This window comes from Vulpes vulpes, chromosome 6 (genome assembly GCF_048418805.1).
Source record: "Vulpes vulpes isolate BD-2025 chromosome 6, VulVul3, whole genome shotgun sequence".
NCBI lineage: Eukaryota > Metazoa > Chordata > Mammalia > Carnivora > Canidae > Vulpes > Vulpes vulpes.
Window position 1 is genome coordinate 74,988,879 of NC_132785.1, and position 16,452 is coordinate 75,005,330.

The 16,452-nt window shown below is 36.2% G+C and overlaps 1 protein-coding gene across 4 annotated transcripts in view; it reads left to right on the top strand.

Annotated features, from left to right (window-relative positions):
• LOC112935337 (signal recognition particle subunit SRP54) overlaps positions 1 to 16,452 on the top strand; it is a 64,688-nt gene that overhangs the window by 30,848 nt on the left and 17,388 nt on the right. For 2 of the 4 annotated variants that reach the window (XM_026019035.2, XM_026019036.2), the window contains 3 exons: positions 3,042 to 3,212; positions 6,711 to 6,806; positions 7,681 to 8,187. In XM_026019035.2, the coding sequence (XP_025874820.1) occupies positions 3,042 to 3,212; positions 6,711 to 6,806; positions 7,681 to 7,772 (359 nt within the window). In that variant the 3' untranslated portion in view covers positions 7,773 to 8,187. Of the gene's footprint in view, positions 1 to 3,041; positions 3,213 to 6,710; positions 6,807 to 7,680; positions 8,188 to 15,287; positions 15,445 to 15,539; positions 15,664 to 16,452 lie in introns of those variants that run through there. The other 2 variants (XM_072761417.1, XM_026019040.2) reach the window with 2 other exon arrangements.

A 16,452-nucleotide genomic window follows, 5' to 3' on the forward strand; every position in this document is an offset into this window, starting at 1 on the left:
ACACTTTCTGATTCAACCCAGCACGTATTCCGAACCTTTATCACCCCCTCCCGCCCCCCTTAGGCTTTCAATTCTACCACTTGACCTCTGACTTTACAAAGAAACACAGGCTTTTGGCATAGAATTCCCTCAACCTTTGGCTAACTTAGTTATAAGACTGTGACAGTCATGAACCACTCTTCAAGCTTTTTCAAGGACCTTAGATCTCCCTTAATAAAATCCTTTCCTGTCTCCAGTCTTTTCTTACCTCCTGACTTTTATTCCCTTTCAGCATATAAACATTCTTAAGTTCACATTTTCTGGGCTCATACTTCTCCCTCATGCTTCTTTACTCTTTGTTTAATTAAACTTCTTGGAAGAACAGTTTGTATTTTTCTCAAACTACTGAAATCTGACTTCTGTCCCTACCACTATGCAGAAATAGAATATACAAAGATTTCCAATAACCTATTGGGCTGCTCCAGTGGATCCTTTTCAGTCTTTTTCTTGACCTTTACAACACTGACATTTGTTGATCACCTTTTTGCTTGGCTTCTATTAGTATCATCTTTCTCCACTTTTACCGTACCTTTCTTGTTAACTCAGTCACTTTTTTAGCCTGTCCCTAAAATGAATATATATACTACAGGTTCTGACCTCAGCCAATGTTTCTTCTCATTCTGCTCATTTTCTTTGAATAATTCATCCGCATCTGTGCTTTCTCTGCTGCTTGACCGATTATTTTTCTTGTCTCTACCTCTTTCCTGAGCTTTAGGCTTTCATAGTCACCCAAATAAGATTGTGTCTTTCTCATCTCTGTATCTTCAATACCACAAAAGGTTTTGTAAGTAGAATTAATAATTGCAGCCATATCTGGAGTATTTACCCTGTCCTGGTATTGTCCTGAGCACTTTACATATATTAACTCATCTAATCATCATAGTAACTCTCAAGGGACAGTTCTGGGTTAAAATCCATTATTATTTAGCTTTTGCAGATTAGGAAACAGATACAGGAAAGTTGAGTAATTTGCCCAAGGATGCTAGTTACAGAGTGGAGAGACTGGGCATCAAACTCAGGCATTCTGACTCAAGAGTCTACACTTCGGACCACCTCCTCTCTAGATGCTTACTAAATGGTGGACAGACCATTTACCTGTTTGAAAGTTTTCTTTTTTTAAAAAAAATATTTTATTTATTTATTCATGAGAGACACACACAGAGAGGTAGAGGGAGAAGTAGGCTCCATGCAAGGAGCCTGATGTGTGACTTGATCCCGGGTCTCCAGGATCACATCCTGGACTGAAGGTGGTGCTAAACCACTGAGCCACCAGGGCTGCCCTGTTTGAAAGTTTTCTGATCCAAAATGTAGTTTTTCTCCCTTGGTGAGTGACACTTCCATCTATCTCAGCAATATCTATCTGCTTAGTCACCCAGACTAGAGACTGGGGTCAGGCTAGATTTATATCCTTGCTGATTTTCTGTCTAGTGGTTCTATTGATTATGGAGATGAAGGTATTTAAGTGCCTAACTTTTATCCTCTTAGTTATCTAATATTGCATCAGGTAAGCTCTTTTGTTGGGTACAGAACCCATTTAGGATTGTGAGGTCTTCTTGGTGAATTGACTTTTTTGTCCTTATGTACATAATGTCTTTTGTCTTTCATCTATTTTGTCTAATATTAATATAGCTTTTAATCAGTTGTTTGCATCTTTTTACTTTTAACCTGTCTATATCATTATATTTGAAGTGAATTTTATATCAACAGCATGTAATTGGGTTATTTATTTTTTTTAAGATTTTATTTCACAGAGAGAGAGCACAAGCAGGGAGAGTGGGAAAGGGAGAAGCAGACTGCCCAAGGCTTGATCCCAGAACCCTGGGGTCATGACTTGAGCAAAAGGTAGAAGTTTAACTGAGCCACCCAGGTGCCCCTATTTTTTATTCTATTAATATATTCTTGGGTGGCTCAGTCAGTTATGCCTGTGCCTTAGGCTCATGTCATGATCCCGGAGTTCCGTGTTGAGCCTGGAATTGGGCTCCCTACTCAGCTGGGAGTCTCCTTCTCCCTCTCCTTTTGCTGCTACCCCTGCTGGTGCTCGCTTCCTCTGTCAAATAGATAAAAATAAAATCTTAAAAAAAAATGGAGTTCTAAGAGGAATAGTCAAAGGAGTTGGATATTTGTAACCTAGAGGAGATTCACCAGAGACTTGGTAGCTCTCAGATATTTGAAAGCTTTTTTCTTTGTGCCTGGCAAGGAGACATGTATGCAAATAAGAAGTGCCAGGCAAATTTATTTTATTTTAATATGGAAAAGATTTTCCATAATTACAGGTATGATAGAATGGCATGATTACTATATTTTAGATAGTGTGACATCTGGACTGAGGGTAGCTGACTATTTAATGGGGGATCTTGTAGAGAGAATGCAGATGTATTAGGAATTTTAATTAAAGTCCATTGTATTCTGTCTGAGATTGTATGTAGCTAATGCCAGAAGAAATGCACCTTGTATTCTAAGAGTTATAAAAACACTGGAGGGAATTAACTCATTCTTTATCTCACAGAAAAGATTAAAATACTAGTCGAAATTATATAGAAAATATTACCATTATTCGGTTGATGATAGAACCTACCTACTTCAGTTGCTTAGATGCCTAAATTTATGATTTAAATGTTAATAGTTATTTAGAGCTAAAGTGAGCACTTTTCTTTTTTGAATATACCTTATGCTTCTAGTATATGCTCTGAGGAGCAGTTGGAAATGAGATATGGAAAAGGTACACATAGGCTTCAAAAGTTTTCAGAATGTCCTATTTTACTTAAACTGTGGGGTGAGTACATGTGTATTTATTTTATTGTTTTTATAGTTTATAAATATTATAGATGTTCTTTTGAATATATTTCATGTTTAATTATTAAAAATCAGATGCAAACATGGCAGATGATAACATTTGTTAAATCTGGCGGTAATTTTATTTTTGTGTGTATAAGATAAATTTGTACATAACTTTTGATAATATTAATTGTGTGTAAATGAAAGTAATTAATCCTTGTCTGCAGAACTTGACAGTACTGATGGTGCCAAGGTTTTTAGTAAGCAACCAGGAAGAATCCAGAGAGTAGCAAGAGGATCAGGTGTGTCAACAAGAGATGTTCAAGAACTTTTGACACAATATACCAAATTTGCACAGATGGTAAAAAAGATGGGAGGTATCAAAGGACTTTTCAAAGGTAAGAAAAGTATTAGACTCATCATTATTTAACATAGCGAAAGTAAAGAAAGAAATTGAGAAACTAAAATTAAAGCCAAGTAGTACTGCCAGTACTGGAAAACACATTGCCGAATTTCATGTTATATTCATGTACTTCTTGAATATGATCTGATTTATGTTTTCAGATTCAAGGTAATAAACACTAATATTTATTAAAGATAAACAATGACTTTATCTTTATGAAGATGTAATACATAGTAAAGAAAATTTAGAGAGAATAAGAAAGTATAAGAAAAAAACTTAAAACACCCATTACCTTTTCTCCCCAGGGAATCCTATCAGTCCTATAGCAAAATAGGACTATAACTAGTGCTTTAATATAACTACTGCTTTCTTCTGAAACATCATGACTATTATTCCATATTGTCAAATATTCTTCAAGATTTAAATTTTAAGCACTGAATACTGTTCCAGTTATGATTATATCTTTGTTTGGTGCAGTGGATATTTAGGCTGATTCATCTGCTTCTGGTTAGCCGGGGATTTTGTCTGTTTTGATCAGATACATAGTTGATGCTGAATGAATTTTATAATAATTTAATTATTTAATATTTTCAATTTAATAATTTCAGTTTAATGATTCAGTTTTTAGATTACTACTCAAGTTTAACATCTCTTCATACATTTATTAGTTTGGATTTCCTTTGTGAATCATCTCTTAGGATCCTTTTCATTTGTCTTTTTTTCTCCCGTTGCTTTGTAATCACTCTTTAAAATCCTTAGCTTGGGATCCCTGGGTGGATCAGTGGTTTAGCACCTGCCTCCTTCCGCCCAGGGCCTGATCCTGGAGTCCCGGATTGAGTCCTGCGTTGGGCTCCCTGCATGGGGCCTGTTTCTCCCTCTGCCTGCATCTCTGCCTCTCTCTCTCTCTCTCTCTCTGTCCCTCATGAATAAATAAATAAAATCTTTTATCCTTGGTTTATGTTTACAAATATTTTACCCAGTTTTCATTTGCCTTTTATTTACAGTTTTTAGTGAATGGAAGCTTTCATTTTTAATGTAGGCAAGCCTATTTATCTTTTTTTTTTTATTTTCTTATGCTCATAAAAGCCTTCCCCATCTTGATAATCACAGTAGTCACCTACATTTTCTACTTGTTTTGGTTTTATTTTTTAGGTTTTTAAATTTTTATCCCATCTGAAATTTATTTTGCTGTGTATTGCATAAGGTAAAAAGATAAATTTACTTTTCCAGAGTTAGTCAATTGTCTAAGCCCTCACAAATATTTTTTTCTGTATTACAAACACTATTGAAGTGAATTTATTATTTCAAACACATTGATTAATCTCCAAAGATGAAGCAATACTATTGAATAGCTTTCTAAAAAGGATGAGTATTTATATAATTTTTTAAATCATCTTTTTTCTTTGATGCTTTATTTATTTTTTTTTTTGCTTGTTATATTGCTATTTTTTGTGACAGGAAGAAAAATTAGAAAACATGTTTAAGATGGGTCATAATTTCTCACATCACATGCTATTTCAGATAGTGATTTTTTTTCAGATAGTGATTATTAAATATGTTTAACATCTTTCCCAAATAACCCTGTTTGTGTTTTGTTTTTTGTTTTTAAGGATTTTATTTATTTATTCATGAGAGACACAGAGAGAGAGTGACAGGCAGAGACACAGACAGAGGGAGAAGCAGGCTCCATGCAGGAAGCCTGATGTGGGACTTGATCCCAGGACTCCAGGATCATGCCTTGAACCAAAGGCAGCTGCTCAACCGCTGAGCCACCAAGGCATCCCCTGTTTGATTTTTTTTTAAGATTTATTTATTTTAGAGAGAGAAAGAGAGCACAAGTGGGAGGGGTAGGGAGAGAGGAGAGTCTGAAGCGGACTACACATTGAACGTGAAACCCAATGCAGGGCTCATTCTCATGACCTTAAGATCATGATCTGAGCTGAAACTAAGTTGGACATTTAATCAACTGGGCTACGCAGGCACTCCCTTTTTAAAGCTTTTTCTTTTTTCTTTTAAGATTATTTATTTTATTTTATTTTTTTAAGATTTTATTTATTTATTCATGAAAGACACACAGAGAGGCAGAGACACAGGCAGAGGGAGAAAGCAGGCTCCATGCAGGGAGCCTGATGTGGGACTCCAGGATCACGCTCTGGGCCAAAGGCAGGTGCTAAACCACTGAGCCACCCAGGAATCCCTATTTATTTTAGGGAGAGAAAGCTGACTATTCTTGATTGAACTACTGTGGACCTGTTTATCTAAGCATTGATAGCATTGATTACTCAATAAAGGCACAATCAAGATGAAATGGGGAGTGGATGTGACATACATTCTTGTCACACCAAGTTCTTAATATTTTTTAGACGTTTTAATTCCTCAGAAATAATTTGTCAGTGGGCAGAGAATTCACACCTTACACAGATGTATTAATCATGAAATTTAAAAAAAAATTGTGAAATTTTTTTTATTTTATCATGTTTTATAAAAAACATCTTTCATTAATATTTCTTAATTCATGTAATCTATTCATTCATGTAATTTATTCAGATTAGCCAGCCTTAATGTTCATTTTCATAATGAGAATTTCTGAGGAAATACCAGAATTAATGGTCCTTTGAAATAATTTTGCCTGAAGCAACTCTACTTGTTGTTGCATTGATGATCTATTTTGCTTCCTGTCTCTTAAGACCACAGCAGCTTTTCTCTAAAGGATGCTCTTACCTGTTCTGCCTCAGAGTGCATCTCTTTTATTGGCTTCCTTTTTTACTGTGGAGTTTCAGTTGAGTGTGTGGAAATTCATTGGTAAACGGAGTTGCATTATTTGTCTTTCCATTCTCTGAAGCCTTTCATTATTTTTTTTTTTTTTTTTTTTTTTTATTTATGATAGTCACAGAGAGACACAGAGAGAGGCAGAGACATAGGCAGAGGGAGAAACAGGCTCCATGCACCGGGAGCCTGACGTGGGATTCGATCCCGGGTCTCCAGGATCGCGCCCTGGGCCAAAGGCAAGCGCCAAACCACTGCGCCACCCAGGGATCCGCCTTTCATTATTTTTAATAGCTTCTTAGATATTTGCAAATCTTCATGTTCTCTGTCTTATTCTTTCATATTAATCTACAAGCAATCCAGGTACTTTCCCTGTGAACCCTTATCTATAAAGTCAGGTTTTTGTTCAGCATTCTCCCATAGGGACTATTAAACAATTGTTATAGCTTACTATTAATAATCATTGGATACAATTTTTTATTAACAAAAATCATAGCCCTTAAAAAATCCCTTAAATATCCCTTAATACAGAATTTCACTTGTTCTTTCTCAAAAATATGTAAGTAATTGAGATAAAGATGAGAAGGGAATATGTACAAATAGAAATAATGTGTTAGGGTGATAAAGTTAGGAGTGATTTCTAACAAATTTTACTCAGTTCATTAAACTTTCTATACCTTGATTATATTATATTCTACATTGACGCAAAACCTTTTTTTTTATTCAGGTGGTGACATGTCTAAGAATGTGAGCCAGTCACAGATGGCAAAACTGAATCAACAAATGGCCAAAATGATGGATCCAAGAGTTCTTCATCACATGGGTAAGTACAAAGTTGTTACCAGTTTATAAAACACAGTTAATTTATAAGGGTTAAGTTTTAATAAGCCTTCTGTTGTGATATGATGAATTTCTGTTCAAAAGATGTATGATTTGAGGGAAATGGTCATCTGAATTCTAAGTTGGATAGTTGTAATAGTGCTATATAATTGAGGTTTTATTCACTCTTCTGCCATCTATGTGATTTTTTAAGCAATATACTTAATCATCTTTTGTTAATGTTTGTTTCAGTGACTATTTGCCCTAGTTTAGAATCTGGGTTATTTTCAATGATAAGACTTTTAAATTATATAAGGATTTTGAAACCCAATTATACTTTTGCTAGTGACCTATGAAAAACGTTCCTTAAATGTTATGAACCTCACTTAACTCTTTTGTAAAATCACAGATATCTCATCAAGAAATTGTGACAATTAAGTGAGCTAATATACATGAAAGCATTTAGTATAACTTTGAGCATATATATATTTAATAAATGATGAATTCTTTTCTTCCTGTGAGTCCTTTGAAACAACTCCTCCACTCCCCAGAATTGGTTACTATTTACAAGACTCTTTTGGACTTCTCAGAAAAAAATTTTGTTTAGATTTATTAACTCCCTGCTGTGTGACAGGTACTGTTCTAAGATCTTTTTATATATTATTTATTCCTTCTAACATGATGAGGTAGGTTATTCAATCTCTTTTATAGATAAAGATACTGGTGATAACAGATATTTTTAATTGGTATGTTCTTTAAAGCTGATGACCAAATTGCAGTCAGATCCCAGAAATTTTTTAGAAGTAAAACCATTTATTTGGTAACACCTTTCAAGTTCCACTTAATAATTATCTGATTTTACCCTATTTTTACTCTAGGTGGTATGGCAGGACTTCAGTCCATGATGAGGCAGTTTCAACAGGGTGCTGCTGGCAATATGAAAGGCATGATGGGATTCAATAATATGTAAAGAAGATGCCTTAATTTAAACTGACTCAGTTGATTACATTATTTGCTGAGACCTCAAGAGTTTCCCTCCTTTTTGCAAACAGGAAAAAAAAAAAGTATTTTTCTTGCCTGTCTTGCCCTTTTTCTTTCTCTTCTCATCTTTTTTCCCCTTTCCTTTTCTTCTTCTTTCCTTCCTACTTCCTTCCCTCCCTTTGATATAAGGGAGGAATATATAGTTTTTGTGGAAATCATTATATTTTTGCTTTAGATTTTCTTTTCTTAGTTTTCACCATCATAATACTTCTTAAGTTAAACAAATCATGATGTAAAATTTAGTACTTAGAAGTTTTTAATTGTCTCAAAGGCCAAGCATCACATTTGTAAACAGTCCTGATCAGTAGTTATATGATGTCTCAATAAAAGTGCTGTAAAATAAACTTCAAACTCGTTATAAATTAAGGGGTTGTTAACTTCCTTTATGATTTAAATTTTTCAGTGGATCACATTAAAAGGCAGATAGAAAAACCAATGGCTATATGTTACTTAAAACTAGTCCTATAGGGGCGCCTGGATGCCTGGATAGCTCAGTTGGTTAAGCACCTGACTCTTGATCTCAGGTCTTGATCTCAGGGTCATGAGATCAAGGGTTGGGCTCCATGCTGGGCATAGAGCCTACTTAAAAACAAAACAAAACCAGTCCAACAAGTGTACCTTTAATTGGAAATATGGTAGAATGACTTAACCATTAGTATTGGGAACTTTTGTTTAACTTAGAATAATTATGGTAATTTTGCCATAGAAAATCTCAGGCCTGCCATTTAAATTGAACTTAGTTTATAATAAATGTTTCATATATAGCTTCCATTTTTTTACCTCATATATTTGAAGACTTAATGGCAATATGTTTCTTTTTTTGAAAAGCCAATTTTGTTGTTTCTTACACACACAAAAAAACTGCTTGACGAAATTGATGTGCTTTGATAGTAGTTAATGTATAGACCTCCTAATGGGAAAATGGTTACATATATTAGACTGTCACTACTACATATTAAAAATAATGAGACGATGACAAGGTTGATTTGGTTGTTGGTTACTTTGGATTTTTTATGACTCAAGTGTTTTAAAAAGGTCATATGAGCCAAAGTCTCTTTAAAAAAGTAATTACAAAAAAAATAAAAATAAAAAAATAAAAAGTAATTACATAAAGAATGCAGCAGATTTTCTTGTTTACTTGGTCAAAGATTTTATATCCCACTAAATTATTTTTACCAGCTAAAAATTAGCATATCCCTATAGAACACTGTACACCCTATATAAATGATGTATTTTGTGTTCTGCAGAAATGTCATCATAAGGTCCAGCTATAGAAATTTGACAATGAGAAAATATTGTTTTCCATAGCTTCTAATTAAATTGATGCACACCACCTTTTCTGGGCAAGGATTTTTCTGATTTCTATCCTCAGGGTACTACTTTTCACTTTGACCAAAGAAGGAAATAAGACACTTGGCCAAACTTTATGGCTCAGGCACTGTTTTTAAGTATTTTTGTATCTGGTGCAAATTATATTTTTCAGAAGCAAAAATAACAGTGGGCAGAGGACACCAGAACACTTAGTTCAGCTTCCATTTCTCTTTCCTCTTCTGTGAGATGAGGGAATTGGAGATGCTCTTTAAAATTCTGACCGTATCAATTCCTCAATCTGACATTTTTAGTTACAAAAGCTATCCTTCCACCCTTAGTTTTTTGTCAAAGTACTAAGTACTTTGATAAGTACTTTGATAAGTACTGATTTTTGTCAAAGTACTGATAAGTACACATAAGTACCCCATATACCAAAATCAAATAATTAGACCAAATTTCCTATTTTTCACTATTGTTGAAATTGGTTCCTAAGCTTTTGTTACCTGTTATATGTATATAAGCCCTGCTTAGACTACTAGCTAGATCTAATATTGTGTAACATTGGATTCTTCTGGAATTTTATGGTATTAATTAAATATGTACAAACATAAAATTAGGTGTAATTCCTAAGCTTACAATGCTTATATAATTATAAAACAAAAACTCAGAAATTAATTTCAACAAACTATTGCACCAACAAAGGTCAAATTAATGGCATTTTGATGTGATGTCAGTATTCTTCTGGAAGTATATTTGCTGGCATGTAGGATATAAGGTAAGTATATACAATGCATTGCAGTTTTATGGAGTAATGTTTTGGAAAAAATTAAGTATTTTCTATGTAGTAAAAAGAATTTCAAAATGTGTTGTATACATTATTTTGTTCAAATAAATAAAGTATATTTTAATGAGAAAAGTTCCTAGGTCTGATATGCAGTAATGTACTAATCTTGAATAGAAGTATAGTGTCACATAGCTAAAAAGAAATCTAATACTGTCAATAAATACTTATATACAGAGGCAACAAAAGCAGGAAATTTACTAGAACTAAAGTTTCATGCATATTAGTGTAGGTAAAATTAGTATCAATACTTTATTGCGGGATCCCTGGGTGGCGCAGCGGTTTGGCGCCTGCCTTTGGCCCAGGGCGCGATCCTGGAGACCCGGGATCGAATCCCACATCGGGCTCACAGTGCATGGAGCCTGCTTCTCCCTCTGCCTATGTCTCTGCCTCTCTCTCTTTCTCTCTCTGTGACTATCATAAATAAATAAAAAAAAATTAAAAAAAAATACTTTATTGCAGTGAATATAGAGGATTTAAAAAGTAAGCCATAATATAAAAATAAATTGAATCTCTTTTACATTAGCTCTAATACATACAAATATTTCAGTAAAAAATGGAACAAAGCATTTAAAATAAATGCAAAAGAATTTTAACTTATACTTGTGTATGTGGTAAAATTAAGTATTTTACAGTTTGTATGAGACAGCAACCAAGGAATCTGAATAAGCTCTAATAAAAACTATGTCAGTGAGACTCATGGCTAAATAACAACAAAATGTAAGTTTTGACATTCCTTAAAACCTAGATATAATTATTAATAAAGCCAAATAAGTTCTATCCAAAACTAGAAATCCATCATCACAGCTCGAATCTAGATGATCTTCATTGCTTGCATACACTGGATTTGAAACAACTATCATCACAATTTTGCTCTAAAATCCAATTACCGTATTCTCAACATTAAGCTTGTTGCATTAAAGTTGAATCTAATATCTTCTTTGTTTTTGAGTCATGAGTTACAGGAATGATGAATTTGTATCTCATATGTTGGGGGGTTAATTCAAATTTAATTTCTAGATAGTTGTGTAGTCTGTGGGTTATTTTTGTTAAGTAGTTGATGTGATGTGAAATTTTGTTATGGTAGTTATTTTCCCACACTTTGCAGTTAGGTGTAGGTAAGTATTTGTGCTCAGTGTTAAGTAGTTGCTAACCCTAAAATCTAGCCCCTGTCTCCTCTGACCTCTTATCTGTGATACGGGTATGCTGAGTATGAGGTAATTTTCAGATATTTTTAAAGTGAAAATACACCTTGTAAGCTGGTAATTATGGCACATTTCCTTTGATAAGAACTTCGTGCCACAGAAATTCTTTTGAGTTTGGCATGCCTAAGCTAGTGTTTACAATTTTCTCATTTTTCTCTCTCCATTTGAAATTATCATTTCAAAAGCATATATCTTTTAACTTCTCTTGCCTTACAGAGTGCTTGGAGCCTGAAACAGTGCATTTCTTGGTACCAGTTGGATCTAAATGCAAAATATTCAAGTGATTACACAGATATCCCTGCCTGTAACAGGGATAAGACTCCTCTGACACTGGGGCATAAATGCTTTACCTTCTCATAAAAAGCAGAAGGGAGTAATACCCTGTGACTATGGTATGTAGTTAAACAACACATGCTCAAATTTTATGAGTCTCTTTCTAGAGAATGGTTACTTATCTGCAAGTAAGGAGAACATGCAGTGTTCTATCTATCTGCATATTTTAGGAACCATGCTTGCTTGCTTTTTATTATTTTATAATTGAATAAGAGAAATTTCTTCCTCAGTGACCCAAAAGAGCTGAGAGTTGTTACAGGCTATATTCATGGGCCCATAATTTTTGACTTTGGGAAATCAATTAAGGGAGTCAGAATTTCATTTCTGGCAGAAGGTGGTACAAGAAAATATCTGTCAAATTTTTGACACGCTGTTTCATAGGAAATACAGGAAGTGTGAAATCCTTCAGTTGATGTATGTCTTGATTCTCTGCAATTTTCTCCTTACTGTGTTAAACAATGGATGATCTTGCCCTGAGATAACTGCTATCTACCCCCCTCCAGTTTTCTTGAAAGATAATTGACATTTATCACTGTTTAAGGTTTCAGCATGATGGCCTAACATATCTATTGTAAAGTGATTACCAAAATAGGTTCAGCTAACTTCCATCATCTCATGTCCATAAAATATGAAGAAGAAAAGAAAAAAGGAAAAAAGATTTCTTTTTGTGATGAGAATTTAGGATTTACTCCCTTAAGTTTTCTAAATATTGTATATCAGTGTTAGCTTTAGTCATTGTGTACATTAAATGGAAAGGCATCCTTAATTGTGGCAATCCTTATAGCTTTATACTTGTTTTTTAGATTATTGTCAGAAGACTCCTTACATTTCGACAGACTTCAGACTAATATGTTTAGCTTTCAACACTGAGATTGCTGTGCTCAGGCATAATGTACAAAGAAACTAATTTTTTATGATTAATGCCATATAAAAAATTCTGCTAGTTGAATATCAATAGTTCATTCCCATGACACACAAAAAAAATTTTGACCAAATTCCAATTAAAAGAAATGTACTCACATGGCATCAAGTAAAACATGTTCACTTGGTATTTTCATTTGTTTGTTAAATATATAGGTCTTTAAAACTTGCAAATGGCTACCTCATAATAGATTTCAAAAAATATATACTTTGAAAATTTGTACTCAAATCTTTTCAAATATCACATTCACCTTTGATGTAGGAATTTTCTGCCCCTAATAGCCTATTTTCTGGCATTTTTTATTCCCAGAGGAGCAGAGTGGCTAAGAGTATAGGCTCTGGAATCAGACTGCCTAGGTTTAAATCCTTGCTCTGCTGCTTACCAGCTGTATCCATGAGCAAATTTCTTTTTTTTTTTTTTCTTGAGCAAATTTCTTAATCCCCCTGAGTCTTTGTCTCCTCATCTGTAGAATGTAGGTAATTATAATAATGCCTCTATCATAGAGCTGTTGTGAGGAAGACAAGGAAAGTCCTTACCATAGTACCTGTCATATTGGGCTCCATACATGGAACTGCTACGATTATCTAACAATTTATGCTTAAAACAGCCTAACGTGCATTTTTAGTTTTACCACCTTATTTTTTCTTATGTATTATTGACAGTTATCCCTTATTTGAGACATGAGGTAACCTTAAAAAGAAACTTTTTATTAAAATAGATATGTAGCTTTGTGAAGACCGTAAGAAAATCTTGTTTTTTATTTGGTGGACATTACTGGTTATTGAATTTTAGTCAGCTTTGTTTTTCCAGCTTTTCAGAGAAATACGAAGATCTAAATTTACTTTTTATTTTTTATTTATTTATTTTTTTAAAAAGATTTTTTTTTTACTCATTCATAGAGACACACACACACACACACACACACAGAGACAGAGGTAGAGACACAGGCAGAGGGAGAAGCAGGCTCCATGCAGGGAGCCCAGTGTGGTACTTGATCCTGGGTCTCCAGGATCACACCTCCGGCTGCAGGCGGCCCTAAACCGCTGTGCCACAGGGGCTGCCCCTAAATTTACCTTTTTTAAATCTATAATACCATTAAGTGATAAATTTAGACCACAATTATGTCTTCCAAATAGATAAATTATATTAACACCTGGATGAAAAAAAAGAGCCTGGATGTATTTTTCTCATAGTGCTATACAACTTATACTAACAGGTGAAGAAGGAAAGATTTGATCTATTGCTTTGTTTGCCCACTTTGAGTTGAGTTATGACACTCTGGAAATACTGACAAAAATATAAATTCCCAAAATAAAAACTATTAGACTTTATGCTTTTCTGTTGCTACCAGTCCTTCATTTGTAATAGACTTCTCTTGAACTATTTTTGTTAGAAGTAACTCTTCTTAGGAAATACTTCCAGTTCATGTTGGGATATGACTTGCATTTTGAATTTTCGGTTAACTAACAAATACACTTGTAAACTATGAAAACACATTCTACTTCAGCATTGAAAACTGTAATTTGGTGTTTGTCAATTTGCAAAATAAAATCATGCATTTATAAACAGTCCACAAATTTTTAATATTGTTGATGTCTATAAGAGGAAAAGGATTTTGAATACAAGTAATGTAGAACTGTCCTTGTTTATGAAAACCAAAGCATAAGGTCTTTAACAACTGGCTCTTTATTTTCCTTTTCAATTTATTGCAGAATTTATTTTTGTTGTTTGGGACTGTCTCAATCCCTGCTAGTCCTACCAGGCAGCATCAGGTCATACTACTAAAACCTGTTTACCTTAACTACAAGCCAACTTGGTTTTTTTTTTTTACCAGAATATGGATTATGAATTTCCAGCCAACTACTAAAATGTTGATGGTTTTCAAATAATCAACTTTTGTCTTTAAAAGGTTTTTGGTTTTTTGGGTTATAGTTATATGCAAGATAGAGAGTCTATAAAGACATTAACAGAGAAGAAGGAAAAAATAATTTTTGCACAGGAGAGAAAGGAATATTTAAGGTTGCAGGGGTGTTGGACCTGTTGGTGCCATCTAGAAAAACAAATCTACAAGGCCGTAGCTTTGGGGAGTATTTCTGAATTTTGATTGGCATAAAAATGTAATTTAAAGTTTCATAAAAGGCTCCCTGTGGCCAGAATAATGTATTTTATTTTTCATTTCTACAATTCACAATAACTTGTGTGAAAACTTTCATACTACAACTACAATAAAAGAACATGTACCTGGAAATGCTCCAACTAGTTTAAGTAATACTGTAATCACTGCAATCATGACTTTAATTTGGATGAACACAGGGAAAAATGGGCAAAGTCTGGCATACCCCTTACACACACACACACACACACACACGACCCTAAAACATAAAATATTTCTCACATTTGCCAAAATGGACCCTTGCTGGTGCCCTTTGTTCTCCTTCAGATCTCACTTAACTTTTTCTACAGTTATAAAGTATTTCAGAGAAGTGTAAACAAAATTTACCTTTGAGGCTCCTATTTCAAGGGTATTTTTGGCTAGACTGTCATCCATGTTAGGAAGGGAATATGCAGCAGAGCCTTACATCTTAAAATATATTTTCACAAGCCTTTGAAGCACACCACGAGGCTGTTTGATTTCTAAGTGCAGAAACCAAGGTCTGGGAGAGCGTCCGCCCAAAACGCAGCGGGTGGCCGGCTGCGCCCAGATCCCGCCAAAGCCAAGCTCCAGGTGCAGGTACGAGGCCTGACGTCACCGGCGGTGCCAGGCGGCGGCTCTGGGAGCTGCGGCCGTGGGCTGGGCCGGAAGCGGCGCTGGAGCCGGCCGGCCCTCGTCCCGCCCCACGCAAGCCGGTCGTCGCGCCTCCCAGGCCACGGTCCGCCGAGTGAGGGGCGAGGCGCCTGCCGGCCCCGCCCCTCAGGCCGGCCCCACCCACCAGAGCAGCCCCGCTCCTGCCGTGGCGTGGCCGGGCGCGGCGCGAGGTGGGCGCTGCCGGTAAGTCCCGTCTGTGACGGCCGCTTCGGCCGCACCCGGGTGGGGAGGCGGAGGAGGGAAATGGGCTTATCGGCCATTACGTTCTGTCTCGCTAGCGCCAGCAGCCCTGTGGCGGCGACAACGATGGATTCCGAGTCGGTGAGCCGTGCGGAAGGAGGAGAAGCGGTAGCAGCTTCGGGAGCTGCGGCTGCCGCGACGTTCGGGGAATCGGGTCGGCAGGTAAGTGGGGCCGCGGCGGGAGGCGGCGGCGCGGGGGCTGGCGCTAGGAGAGCCCGGGCTCCTCCTCTCTGCCTCGTCCGCCGGCTGCCCTCTTGGCCTGCCCGGCCTTCCTCCGAGCAGGCCGCCAGCCGAAGGTGCGTTTGGGGGTTCCATCTCTCGGCAGCCCCACCTCTGCCCTGAGACACCGGCTTGCGGGAAGCCGACGCCTCCCCACAGCCGGGCGGCCCTGGCCACCCTCCGCTTTCGGCGCCGCAGACCGGGGGGCTTCCCGGCAGCTATTCCGGCTTCGGGTCTGCGAGCGGGAGAAGGAAGGCGTGTCCCCCCGGGTGACGGCGGCTTCAGACACTTCTCAGCCTCTCGGGGTGCAAGCGCCTGACTTGGCTTGTGCCCTTTGGTTAGCTGATAGCAACTATGTGCTGAGCGTTTACAGGCTTTATTTCACTTAATCCTAATAACTTCTGCATGATGTGGGCGTTATCCCCATTTCACCCGCGAGGTAGCAAAGGCTCGGAGCTGCCCAACAGAAACGTGATGGGAGTCACACTGTAAATTGTACATTTTCGAGTAGCCGTATTTTTAAAAATAAGATTTTACTTTTTTAATACTATATGTTGACAAATTGAATTTTAAATACAAAATTTTAAAAATAGAAAAAAAAGGATTTTTATTGTGTGTTAATATTTAACAAAATCTTCAATACGTAATTAATGTGAAATTTAACAATGAGGTATTTTACAGTCTCTTTGGTACAAGTCTTAGAAATCCTGTGTGTGTTACACCTACTGCGCA